The 14653-nt window shown below is 31.4% G+C and overlaps 1 protein-coding gene across 1 annotated transcript; it reads right to left on the bottom strand.

Annotated features, from left to right (window-relative positions):
* Positions 1-6715: 6715 nt before the first annotated feature.
* Positions 6716-7977, bottom strand: LOC120079094 (metalloendoproteinase 2-MMP-like). The gene is made up of 2 exons (XM_039033281.1): positions 7464-7977; positions 6716-7149 (listed from the first exon to the last, which is right to left on the bottom strand). Exons 1-2 carry the CDS (start codon positions 7975-7977, stop codon positions 6716-6718), a joined length of 948 nt encoding a protein of 315 aa, XP_038889209.1.
* Between the last annotated feature and the right edge of the window lie 6676 nt (positions 7978-14653).

Below are 14653 nucleotides of genomic sequence, written 5' to 3'. Positions count from 1 at the left end.
GATTAAGGTGGGATACCTGATCCTGGTGACACTACGGATACGACCCGCTTTGTAGAGGTTTACAAGTGTTGTAAACTACTACAGATGGTAGATCCTGACCATTCATGTAGAGACATGCAAGCGGGGGTGTCCTATTACAAAGAGTTTGTATAAGATCGGACCACGAGATGACTAGACTCTGTATATAGCGCTGTTGATACTAGATACTTACATCTTACCTAAACGACCATAGGTGACACGACCTCAATGCTTAGTGTTTTGAGAACTCCTGCCTTTGAGGGCGGTCCTTTGATTAGAATGTATGAGAGTGGCCAGATTGTGAACTCAACATGCCTACCTTTTTGGGGACTTGTCTAATCAGGGAGCTGGAAACTCAGTACACAAGATGGAATTCACTCTTTTCTCGAAGCAGGGATAAGTAGAGAGATTGTTCCCTTAAAGGCTGATTTCAGGGCTTGAACATAGTGTCCATAACTTCTCTTTTGAAGAAAGAACTCAGTCATAGAAGGATTATGAATTATATTCATTAGAGGGATCAGTGGTACTTAAGGAGTTAGATGTAACTACAGGGGCAAAAAGCTTGTAAAAAGTCTCTTCCATTGTCAAGATCCTTGTAACAGAGGTATCACCCTATTGCACGGATCAAGACGTTTAAGGCATGGAGCCACCGTAGTTGAGTTAAGCGTACATAGGAACAGAAAGCTTATAGGGGTCACCTCCCCTGTATGGAAAAAAAACTTGTTAATAGTCTCTTCCATTGTCAAGATCTTTGTAACAAAGGTATCACTTTACCTGGTTGCTTCTCGCTTACCAAAGCTACAGATCGGTAAGAAGACTAGCTTAGCTTTCCCTTTGTCCGCTCCTTAAGCAAGAGAGATTAGTGGTATTTAAGGAGTTAGATGTAACTACAAGGGCATAACAGTTATTGGCTCAGCTATACTTACGAGTAATCTGTGAAGGGTTGTCGCACTGCTGAATAGTTAAGATGGACACATATTATATTTGTAATTCGATTATATATGATATGATCGGTATGATGTATGAGATATATCTAATGGAGAATTAATAGAAATGAGATTTACATTCAGTGCCATGGAATAGAAAAAGAGCTATGGTTTATATGTTTCGTAAGATGAAATATTAAAGGTTATAAATATAGTATGGTAAGTTTGTTAACATTTATATTTATAATAATATTAATTATTGGATAATTAGCTATTTTTCTCTAATAACCAATTGACTGGGAGGTTATTGGTGGTTTTATGGTAACCATGATAAAAAGGAAAAATGTTTTCTTGATTTCAGTAATGTTGAAAATTTTTGAATTTGAGATTTTTCTCTCTCAGAAGTTTTCTCATAGAAGTTGTCAAGTAAATAGGATTTACTAAGCGACAACTTGGAGTAGCTAAACGATCGTGTAGTGTTTGTAGGCGATAGACACTTAGCTAAGCGATGAGCTAAATGATCGCATAGCTTTTGTTAGACGATCGCTTAGCTTTTGCTAAATGATTGGGCATCAACTTATACGATAGGTTCTGCCTTCTCCCACTTGCTTAATCATTTACACGATTGTTGTTTCCTCCGTCTTCTACCTCAAATCAAGTTCACATGGAGCCCACACTCTAGATTCTCACACCGAGAATACCAAGGTAGCCTTCTTGGTGGTGTCATACTCAACTCGACACTGTCGAGGTTCTGTGGATGTCGTTCGTGTAGTTGGGGTGGTCATGACCAAGGTGATTACTGAGTTCGAGTGCGCGGTGTTCGTGCAGTGTATATTGTATGTGATACTGGGGTATGCTCTAGTTTATTGTATATTGTACATATTTTATATTATCTTGTATATTAGTCTTCTAAAGCATTAGGAAAAGTAGGAGATTATTGGGATTGATGTCTTAATTCTCCTGGAGTCTTGTTGTTTGTAATGATACACATTGTTTTATGAATAAAATAACTGTTATTTCTTTCTAGCATTTACTCATATCCAATAAACAAAGCACCATGGTTATCTTATGTAAACTTAAGCATGTATATGTGATATACAAGTGGATCATGCCTTAAGTGATAACCCAAATAGGTCTGTAGTATAAGAATTAAGGTGGGATACCTGATCCTGGTGAAACTACGGATACGACCCGCTTTGTAGAGATTTACAAGTGTTATAAACTACTACAGATGGTAGATCCTAACCATTCATGTCGAGACATGAAAGCAGGGGTGTCCTATAAAAAGAGTTTGTATAAGATTGGACCACGAGATGACTAGACTCTATATATAACGTCATTGATACTAGAAACTCACATCTCACCTAAACGACCATAGGTGACACGACATCAATCCTAAGTGTTTTGGGAACTCTTACCTTTGACGGCGGTTCTTTGATTAGTATGGGTGATAGTGGCCAGATTTCCACCTCAACATGACTACCTTTTGGGGACTTGTTTGATCTAGGAGCTGGGAACTCATTTACACAAGATTGAATTCACTCATTTCTCAAATTAGGGATAAGTAGAGAGATTGCTCCCTCAAGGACTAATTCTACAGCTTGAACATAGTGGCCGCAGTTTTTCTTTGGAAGAGAGGACTTAGTCATAGTAAGACTATGACTTATGTTCATTAGAGGATTAAGTGGTACTTAAGGAATTAGATGTAACTACAGAGGCATCACGGTTATTAGTCGAGTTGTACTTACGAGCGATTTGTGAAGGGTTATCGCACTGCAGATTGGTTAAGATGGACACATAATATATCTGTGGTAAGAAGAGTTCGGCTATCGGTCTTTAGTGGAGTGCTGGCAGTTAATGGATGGTGGATCCCACGACTAAAGACTTTAGTCAGTTATTCATGTATTGTTAGAGCTTCAAGCTACAGGTCCATAAGGTCCCCTTGGTAGCTCAATAGATTCAGTTGAGGATCAGTTTTTTATGTTGATTTGAAATGTTCAAATTGACAAAAGGTAATTCGATTATATATGATATGATCGGTTTGATGTATGAGATACATCTAATGGAGGATTAATGTAAATGAGATTTACATTAAGTGTCATGGAATAGAGAAAGAGCTATGGTTTTATGTTTCATGAGATGAAATATTAAAACTATAGGTTATAAATATAGTATGGTAAGTTAGTTATCATCTATATCTATAATAATATTAATTATTGGATAATTAACTCTTTTTTTTCTAATAACCAATTGACTGGGAGGTTATTGATGGTTTCATGGTAACCGTGAGATAAAAAAAAATGTTTTCTTGATTTCAGTAATAATGAAAATTGTTGAATTTGAGATTTTTCTCTCTCGAAAATTTTCTCACAGAAATTGTCAAGTAAATAGGAATTACTAAGCAACAACTTGGAGTTAGCTAAATGAACGTGTAGTATTTGTAGGCGACAGACACTTAGCTAAGCGATGACCTAAACGATCGCATAGCTTTTGCTAGACGATCGCTTAGCTTTTGCGAAACGATTGGGCATCGACCTATGTAATAGGTTTTGCCTTCTTCTACTTGCTCAATCCTTTACACGATTTTTATTTCCTCCGTCTTCTACCTCAAACCAAGTCCACACAGAGCCCACTCTCTGGATTCTCACACCAAGAATACCAAGGTAGTCTTCTTGGTGGTTTCATACTCAACTCGACACTGTCGATGTTCTATGGAGGTCGTTCGTGTAGTTTGGGTGTTTGTGACCAAGGCGATCGCTGAGTTCGAGTGCGTGGTGTTCGTGCATTGTAGCGGTCGTGCTGGATGAACGTTCAAGGTTGCTTTGTTGCTGTGATCGAGCATTCGTGATCAAGGACCTTGGCAATGAGTCTACAAATGTGTGTAGTGTTTTTCCTTAATCATTTGTATTATCATGCTATAATTTCTGTGATTAATGCATAACTGTATATTTCTGTTTATGACTGTAATTGTAAAGTTCATATATGATTGTAATTTGAAATGATCTTTCCACTGCTCATAGAAATCCTCGTGTTCGATTTCCTTCATAACTAACTTATAACTCTTATGTTTTAGAAAAATTTCAGCAACATGATAGCATTACCACAACAATACAAAATTTTTTTACTTTAACACCACTTCAAAGAAATGCACTTCCAACAATATTCAAACAACAATCTTCTCTCAACAGAACAAATAATATAAACGATAATGATTTATAAAAACTCATATCTGATTACTCACTTGACTTCAAATCTCAAAAAGATGTCACATGGGCATTCGATCTTATACCTCTAAATTCATGGACTCAGTTCCTATCAATGAAAAGAAAAGCCAAAAAACAAAAAGGGCGAGCAGCGTAATAGAGTCCCCAGGACGGACGACGTGAGTGAGAGTTCAGCAAAGTTCAAAATTCTATCCATCCAAACAAATATTAAAATAAACCACAAAATCTACGGAAAGAAGTGATTTCAAAAGCTAACAAACATAAGTAGATAGCATGGAGAACTCTTAACAACCATCTATCAAATAAGAAATGAGAACTCTAAAGATTAATTTTGAGATATATTTCGAGACTTGTGTCCTTGGAGTTAAACTCTTTCTATAAATACTTTAAGAAAAGCTAACAATGAACAAAATAGCTAACATATGGAAACATATCACCAATCATCCACTCAATGGAAGTCATAAATAACTAAGCTTGAAGAGGACAAAAAGAGCTTACAAGAGAATGGTTTTGTATTACTAAAAGCACACATAGACCAAAGTGTAGAGTGAAAAATTTAAAACCGCTAACTAAGAATTGCTAATCCAAACTAAATTTCACAGGCTAAAACACATCATCAACATGTGATCTTAAGAAAATTAATAGTTACCTTCCCATTGTTCCTCCAGAACTTCTTCGTACTTATAAACTAGTTGTGCTACCCATGCAAAGTATCCACCGGCCCTGAGCATTCGGTTAACCTCAAGCAGCAAGATGCCATCTAAAAATGACAAAGTTGAAGATTAAAAATCAACACAACAACCATAGGATGAACCTAAAGTAAATATGCTTAAAAACAAAGCTTCTTCAGACAAACACTTTAACTAAAAAAGGTATGGGACATAAAAAACATGAATTTCAAGAAACCTGTGTACCACCTCCAGGAAACCTAAACTTATCTTTGTTTATGGTAATCCAGTTATTCATATGGTGGGCACATGAGTAGGCCACTGGTGTGAAGTCTTCTTCATCTTCCAACCGGCTATAACCCCTGTTTTCCCCACAAATTTCGATTGTTGTCCAACAATAATACTAGTTTTAATTTCTTCAAATTTTAGAAATTTCATTTTAGTTTTCAGTTTTCAGTTTTCACATATATTACTTCGAATTAACCTTTAAACTAACTAACCTCAAGTTTTAAAGCTTTAACAAACAATTCAAGAACTCCAAATCAACTTCAACAACTCAAGAACCTCTATTTGTACAGAATTTTGAGCTAACTTATGAAATTGATCAAAATTTTTAACTTCCCGAGCTCCAATCGATTAAAAAACCCTCTTTTCTAGATTACTCGTTCTTCTGTAGTTTTACGAAAAATCTCATGATCTGCACATTGAAATGAATACACCGCCTTAACAAGAAAGTCAATAAAAAGAAAACCTATCTTACGATGTTAGTAATGTTGGAGGTGGACGGATTGAGTCCAATTGCATTAGATGTAGATGTGAAGTTGAATGACGAAAGTGAAAAGGGAAATTAGGGCAAAGAAGATGAGGGAATGGATGAAAATGGAGGTATCATTGGTTTGGAAGTTGCCAAGCTGGACAAATCGGTGGTGGTCGGGGAAGGAGTCGACGATGGAGATAGAGAGAATGAGAGGACGTTCGTGGGTTTGTGTGGGTTGTGGGTGAATGAAAGTGTGAGAATGAGAGGAAAAAAAATAAGGGGGAGAGTGAAGAGGGAAATGAAAAAATTGAGGGGGGGCTGGGAACAGAAACTGTGATGACAAATTAAGCGGATCTTTAATGTCGTTTTAAAACCGACATTAATGGTACACCTACAATGTTGGTTTAAAACCGACATTAAAGATCAGTTTTTTTAAAATAAAAAAAACCGACATTATACATCCAATTTCGCTTTTTCCAACCGACATTAAAGCCCAAAATTCTTGTAGTGACGTCAAATGTCACTATTTATAGGCAAAATGGCAAGTAGGATGTGGACTTACATGGACACCAAGCATGAATAATTACAAGGCATATGGACAACATGAAGGGTGATACATGGCTTTGGGATACTAAGTAATGGACATCTATTTATTATTATAATATTCATAATAATAAAGAAATAATTGATATTAATTTACAAGATATTTGAAATCCTACAAAGAAATAAGGATATTAAGTTTTTGCTTGAAAATCTAACCGACCCTAGGTGATTTTGAGTTTATTAGAAATAAAATAAAATAAAAATAATTATAAAGTCTAAATTGATTCATGTCACACTTATGAAGTTTAGTCTTCTACATAATACAACAACATATGAAATAACATGTATGTGTTTTGAATCACCTAATAGACAAATTATCGGTCATCAAATTAAAGAGGGGTGGTTTTCGGTTACTAAACCTTTCATGACAAATGAAATAATAATTTGAATTAAGTTACATGTAAAAAAAAATAGCAACTATTGTAAAAATAAATTAAAGAACAAATAGTTTTAACTAGCATAAATTTGTACTACCAACTTGGTTTAAGGTTGGATCTCCACTACCAATCCTAACACTATTCAAGAAGTAGTTGTGTATAAAGCATTAATGCCTGCAATGTCATCGGCATGCAAACCCTTGGTAGCTCCTCCCATGATGGTTGGCCACATGATAGCCCCTTCCACAGAGCTGTGATGAAGGCCGAGAAGGTGTCCAATCTCATGCAACGCCACCGTCTCCACATCGTACGAGTCAGCAACGGCGCCGATGGCCCAAGGCTCGACCGCGTCGAAATGCAATCTCCCATCTGTAGGTGAAAAGGCATGAGCTATGACTCCTCCAACGCCATCAAAGGCATGGCCATCTCCATGGTCGCCACTTTCAAAGCTTATTTTTATGTCAGCAGTTTCATATGCAGATGCTTGGGAGAAGCTGAAGTGAGTGTTTGCAGCCCATGTGGTAAATGCTCGACCCACTGGCGCTACCGCCTCAGATGGGGTCCCGGGGAGGAATCCTGTTGAGAATGTGAATAAAAGGTTATACTTTTCAATTCAACAGTGAAATTAACATAGTCGAAGATCCTATAATAATCAAACTAATTTAATGATGGTTATTTATATTTATAAATTGGTGACACAAAAAGTTTGTCATAAATTTTGAAAAATTCGAAAATCTCCATTTTTCCCGTCAAAAAGTTCATGAGTAAGTTTGGATTTTTATGATTTTTTTTTCTCTCTCCTATTTAAATTTTGTGTGATGAAAAACTCAAATTTATCGTAGTATAGATGAAAATCTACGTAAAGTATATGAATTAAAGATTAAATTTACCATAAGTGAGGTGGGATTTGGAAGCTGGCCATTTAGGGTTTCCTTCAAAGAAAGCATAGTGAGAAACAGAATGGAAGTGACCATTTATTTTTCTATGTTGATTCACCATTTTCTTCCCTGATTTCATCATCGTCTTGCCGTCAACAACGTCCGCAATCCCGCATCGAGGTTTCGACATAAGAGCTAGCGTTGTGGCATCAAGAGTACCAGTGGCCTTGAGATTATAGTTGAGTTGGTAAGTTTTAATGGCAGACTCTAAGACCTCGTCGAACTCATCATCACTAAAAGATTTTGAATGATTTTGAACATGGTTCAAGTAGCCAAAATGCTGGAGGTATGCCTTCATTTGGTGGATTCCTTCTACTTTGTCACCTTTCTTGCATCCATGGAGGTTGTTTAGAAACACCAATCCATGGGAATGAGCATTATTTGGCTCAGAAGATGATATCAAAGGGAAGATGATAATTAGAAGAAAAAAAGAAGTAATGAAGAATGATAATCCTTCAAATGCCATGGCTATATCTCCAAATAAAGGCTCTCTTTGGGAGTAATAAAATGAATTATACTACAAGTTTGATGGAGATTGTAACAGAGAATTGGCCTATTTATAGAAAGAATTTGAGCGGTTATGCACAAATTTTCTTTTGATTAAAAGGATTTTTTATGGGAAGAAAAGTCCAATATTGAATCATAAGTCAAAAAAAGGGAAAGTCTAGAGGAAAGAACCCAAGAAAAACACAAGAAAAATTCTGGTAAAAGGGGAAGGTGTAATAGTGCATAAACATTTCAATTTAAATTTGAAAGAAAATAATTGGTATAAGGTAAAGTTACGATGTGTTTTTTCCAATTTTGACTAAGTAAATATTTACTTGGTTGACACTTATTTTGGAACAAATATTAGAACTTTAAGTCTCCTAAGTTCCTAACACATTTGAGTTGTATAAATACTTTGTATATAACAATAGAAGTTTAAATTTTTAAGTTAAAAATATGAAAATTATATATTTTGACTCTTGTTTAAATCTTTTTTATGTATTTAATATTAATTTTCAAGTTCGTGAATATGTAGAAGAGATCGAACAAACTATTCAAAGGATATGAACTTGTATTAATAGTTAAATATAACATAACACGGTAATTATTTATATTATTTTTATACATCTATTTTGTTTTATTTTTGATATCTATAATATTAAAAAAATTAATATTAAGCTTTTATTTTTGTGTCGAGACGTGATGAGAACGCTAAAGATGTGTCAACCTAGTTAAAATATCTAGGTGCGTCTACTGATCTCTCGACATCTAGTACTTTTTTAAAAATTAATATTAAAAAATAATAATAAAAATGATTCTTTGTAACTTCATTAATGAATAAGATCTTTAATTTTGTGTATGTTGATGATTGATAACAACTTTAGTAGCTAAATTTTGAATGTATCAATAATCGAGATTTTAAAATAATATATACTATTAATTATCATTAATTATAATATTAAAAATTGACAACATGAGCTATACATCATTAGTGAATGTTTAATAAATTACTATTCCAAAAATTGATAGTTTGATAATTTTTTATTAACATGTTGATATATCCTTCAACATTTTTAAATGTGTATTTGTTAATTTGACTATTTGTAAGAATGTTCTATATTTTTAAATTTAGACATTTTGAACATTTAGAATACTAACCTTCATAGTAATATGGCAACATTATATTTATTTATATTTTCATATGACAAAATTACTTTCGTAACTTAGAGATAATTTTATTGTAAACAAATATTAAATCATATTTTCCTCAAGAAAAGTTGTATAAATTTTGACATTTGCGAATGGAAAGATATAATTGAAATTTGTTATTACTTACTAATGCGAGTGTTTCAAATATTCTGAATATTAAAGACTAAGTTGGAAAAACGACAATAAATTAAAACATATATTTAGCGAAGCAAAAATTATTTATATTTGTTATTATTGTATTATTAATATTATACTACATTTTTAAAAAAATTACAAATATAATAAAGTCTATCAACAATGGAATTTATCGTTGATAGACTCTTACCAACGACATGATCTATTACAGCTTATAAACCCCTACTAGCAATATGGTTCATCATCGTTAAATTATCTAAATTTTATCATATTTATAATTATTTTTATATAATATTATATTTACTAATACTTTGAGCTTATTATATTTGCGATTGTTCCATTATATATACTATTTTAGTCCTACAATAGGCAGAAAAAATTTAGAATATTCATGTTTATCATAATCACCTTTGTGGAATATGAAAAATATTATGAATATTATGATAATAAATAGATGTTCATTGCTTAGTGTCCCAAAAGTCATGTGTCACCCTTCATGTTGTCCATGTGCCTTGTAATTATTCATGCTTGGTGTCCATGTAAGTCTACATCCTACTTGCCACTTTGCCTATAAATATTGACATTTTATGGATCTTAAAATCATACATACATTGGTGGGAACTCCACTTCAAAATTCCACTAATTTTCATATTATCCAATTTTATAATTTTAGTTATTTTATTTTATTTTATATTATATATTATATATTTAGTATTATTATTATATTATATTTTCTCTATATCCATATTCCCGTCGTGCTCCCAAATTTACAACAAAAATATATTTTTCTTTTTTTTCTTTTGGACTACGGAACATTAGAAAATATTATAAATATTATAATGGCTAGAAAGGAAAATATCAACCATCTAATTGTCTGGACAATTTCTACACATAAAAAATAATAATAAAAAAAGGTCAAGTTTTTTTTTAGTTATAATAGGACTGGTTTCACAAATAACAATCAGACTCAAAATAATAAAATATGTAAAACAAGGATAAACATTTTAGGGATATGGTACAAAATTGGTGCTAGATATCATTGATAACAACTGTTAGTGATAGCTATATAGGTAAATGACTAGAAAAACCACACGCATCCCAGCATTTCGTGCTTCTTCTTCCAGTTTTCTCAAATTGAAAACTATCACTGATAGCAGCTATCAATTCCTGTCATTGATAGTTGCTATCAACGATAGTTTTCGATTTGAGAAATATTAATACAATCTTAAAATAGTAACACTTGAAATATCATCTTTTAGTTTGCTATCAGTTTTCAATGACTATCATTGATACACTTGGATCAATTGTAATCAAACTTGAAATATTAATACCTAAGGCTATCAGTGGATATCAATGATAGACTTTTATAAGTAGTTATCAAATTTTGAAAGGAAACTATCATCTTTCAAAGATTAACATTTAAAGCTACAAGCGATAGAAGTCTATCAATAAAAGGCTAAAAGTGACTATCTCTGATATTTACCTAATTCATATCACCAATATCATTAATATCATTCATTTTATTGATATATACCTAAGTCATATCACCGATAGCTAAGACTATCATTGATAGCTTGAATCAGTGGCTATCATCAATAACTTTTAGCAGTAGCTATCAATGATAGACTTTCATCAAATGGAATTGACTTTTATATTATTGATATCATCGATATATGAATATCACCTAAGTTCAATCACCGATATCACTGATATCACTTACATCGTAGTTATCGATGATAACTTCTATAATTAATAATATGCTATTAGAGATAACTTCTATCATTCCTTTTTACCATCAAATAACATGTCATCGTTGATAGCTTCTATCACTGATAACATGCTATTAGTGATAACTTGTACGCATTCCACTTACACTTTAGTTCGAGATTCAACTTTATTAATTAACTTCACTAAGTTGGCTACGATGATAGACTTCTATAAGTGGATATTAATTGTTGAAAAAATAATCAAAGATTAAGCTATTAATGATAGAAAGTATTAGTGGCTATCACTGATGAACTTTCATTAGTGATTATCAATTTTGAAAGACTAACACTCAAAGCTATCCGTAGCTATTATTGAGAAAGTTTTATCATGATTATCAATAATAGACTTTTATCAATAAAAGATTTCTACCACTGATATCTACCTAAATTTGATATCACTAATACATGAATATGACTGATATCTATCTAGGTTCTATCACTAATATCACTAATAATTGTTATTATCAATACACAAATATTACGGTACACAAATACACAAATATTTCAATTTGTTCCCTTCGTTTCTGACCATCTATGCCATTTTTTCAAGTTTATTTCTGATAGACATTATACTCTTAAAGTCCTATAACAAGGGGAAAAAAAATTGACTTATTTGATATCATTCACATTTCTCATTTTTTTAGAAATAAACTTGTTTATTTACTATTCTCATTTCTTATTTCAAGTTTTTAAGAAATGTTTCTAAAAATGGTGTAAATTTGTGGATTAAAAAAGTAATTTTTTTTTTCAAATTCGTTTTTATTTGCTATTTATATTTAATGTTTCGTTATAATAATCAAATTTAATGATTGACTTGTTGCGGTCAAGTCACTTATGAATTGGAGACTTTCAAGTATTGAGTACGAAGTGTAACTTCATAATTCTTATGATAAAAAGAAGCAAAAATCAGATAAATGAAAGAAAATAAAAATTAAAAAAAAAAAAAGAAGAAAAAAAAATTGGAGGAAGAAGGAAAAAATTAAAAAAAAAAAAAAGGAAGCAAAAATTGGAGAAATGAAAGAAAATAATTAAAAANAAAAAGAAGAAAAAAAAATTGGAGGAAGAAGGAAAAAATTAAAAAAAAAAAAAAGGAAGCAAAAATTGGAGAAATGAAAGAAAATAATTAAAAAAAAAAACAAAAGAAGCAAACACCGAAGAAAATGAAGAAAAAAAAAAGACGAAAGTGTGCAACAAGACAAGACAATGAAATTAAAAAAAAGAATCAAAGGTTAACTAGTCAATACTTTTATATTTAAAAATATTTTAAAGAGGTGATATATTTTTAGATTTTTTTTCCTTATTTTAATATCTATTACAAATATCCATAATGTTATTCTCGTAAATTAACTCTCTCCTAATTACGCAATAGTCCTTTTTCTCAAAAAACAAAAGTAATAATAATAATAATAATAATAATACTACGCAGTGGCCCCTTTTCTGTCATTACTTTGTTATTTTATTGATTCAATTCATAACTTTTAGACAGATATATTTTAAATTGATTTTATTTTCGAAACATATGGTAATGAAAATTTAAACTTTGTTAAGTTGAACTTTATTTTTTTATAACAAATGTTTGTTAAGTTGACCTATAGTTTTTATAACAAATGTTTATTAATCAGTCACTGTATATTTAAATCATATAAAAAATGTTATTTTTTACTGCATTCGTTCGTTGGGTGAATTATCTATTTATTAGTGGTTCATTCAACCTTTAGTTAAAAGTACACAAATTTTTAAAAGTAATAACTTCTAAATTTCTTTAATATCAATATTGCTTTTAAAACTTAAGTCAAAGTAACTTGTGGAAGAGCTATTTATATTATTGTTTCTTCCTCTAGTATTTATACTTTATAAGACTATTTTTAAAATCTTAACCAAAATTAGCTAGAGAATTTTAAAGAATGATTGTTGTGAGATTTGACATAGAAAAATTTGACGACATGACAAACTTTGGGTTATGAAAAGCCAAGATCAGAGCAATCTTGGGGCAGGAAAAGACTTTGAAAGCCTTAGAAGACCCATTAAAACTCTTAAACAACATATCAAAAGAAGAAAGGGAAGCAATGGAATCAGTAGCCTATGGAACTCTGATTCTTAATCTGACAGATAATGTACTTAGACATGTAATAGAAGAAGAAACATCTTACAATATATGGAACGAGTTGAACGAGCTATATGTTTCAAGAGATCTGCTAATTAAGATGTTCATCAGAGAAAAGTTCTTTACGTACAAGATGGACTCATCAAAATCCATTTAAAAAATTTGGATGATTTCAAGAAAATCACTACTAAATTCAAGAACTTTGAAGAGAACAACTTGAAAAAGAAAATGAGGCTTTTAGTATTTTGAATTCCTTACTAGAAACTTACAAAGATGTTAAAACAACATTGAAATATGGCAAAGAGTCGATTATAGTGAATGCTATTATTTCGGCAATCAAAACCAAAAAGGCTTAGTGCAAAACAGATGTAAATAAAATTACTTACACATGTGTGTTGGTGTAATACATTATAAAAGTGTCTATGGAAGAATAAGGAGAATAGTTTAACCGATTAAAATTTTATTAATTTATTTGGTAAGTTTAATATCTAAATCTTCCCCCGCATTTGTATTAGCTATATTCTAAAAATAAATGATAAACGTGTAGAAAATTTTCGAAATGAAGATTGAGTGTATAGTAATTTTCTAATGACTTTAAAAGGAAAAGTGGGACTTGTTTGAACAATTAAAATGACTAAATAGAAAATTACACGTGCCAAAAATTAAATTGTAAGAAAAAATTGTAAAAGGTCTATAGTGATTTTCCAACGACATAAGAAGAATTGAACAAATATGAGTCTAAAGTAGAACTAGTTTGAACCGTTAAAAAACTGTATAAACTGAAAATATAAACTGAAAATATTGGAGTTTTTTGTCGAGAAAGTATAATTTTGAATAAAATTTCAGAGCAATCACGGTTGACTTGGTCAAACCCAACAATGCTAAATATAACAATTTTAATATATTAAAAAAATAATTAGTCATTTGTTCTACGTAACTGTCTAATCACTTCCCTAATTAGTCCAATTGCTTTTCAAATTTTGCTAATCTGCCCACTCGTATTGTTCCTTTCCACGTTTCTAGTTGAGAAACAGGCCGCCTCAACCACCTAATTTAGTTTAGATGGGACAACAATCCAACAAAGTGTCATGATAGATCATACTATTAGATCTTTTTATGTTAATTAGTGTTAAATGAAAGATTTCAAGTCATCATAATTACGGGTATTCAAATGATTCAACTATCTAACTTAAACGATAAAAATTAGGTTGGGTTAGTTTTATTTTCGATTTGGGTTGAGTTAATTTTTTGGGAAAGAAGGTTTATAGCACTAATTATACTTTTATTTGGAAAATATCAAAACATGAAATTATTTTGAATTACAGCAAAATGCATGAATTGTACGTGGATCCCTTTCATGTTAATCCTAAAATGTCTTCATTAGCTTTTTTTAATTACATTGTAATTAATCTAGCAGCTTCATTAATTATACTATAGTTAAT

This window comes from Benincasa hispida, chromosome 6, assembly GCF_009727055.1.
Source record: "Benincasa hispida cultivar B227 chromosome 6, ASM972705v1, whole genome shotgun sequence".
Taxonomy (NCBI): domain Eukaryota; kingdom Viridiplantae; phylum Streptophyta; class Magnoliopsida; order Cucurbitales; family Cucurbitaceae; genus Benincasa; species Benincasa hispida.
This window is presented reverse-complemented; position numbering and strand designations above follow the sequence as displayed.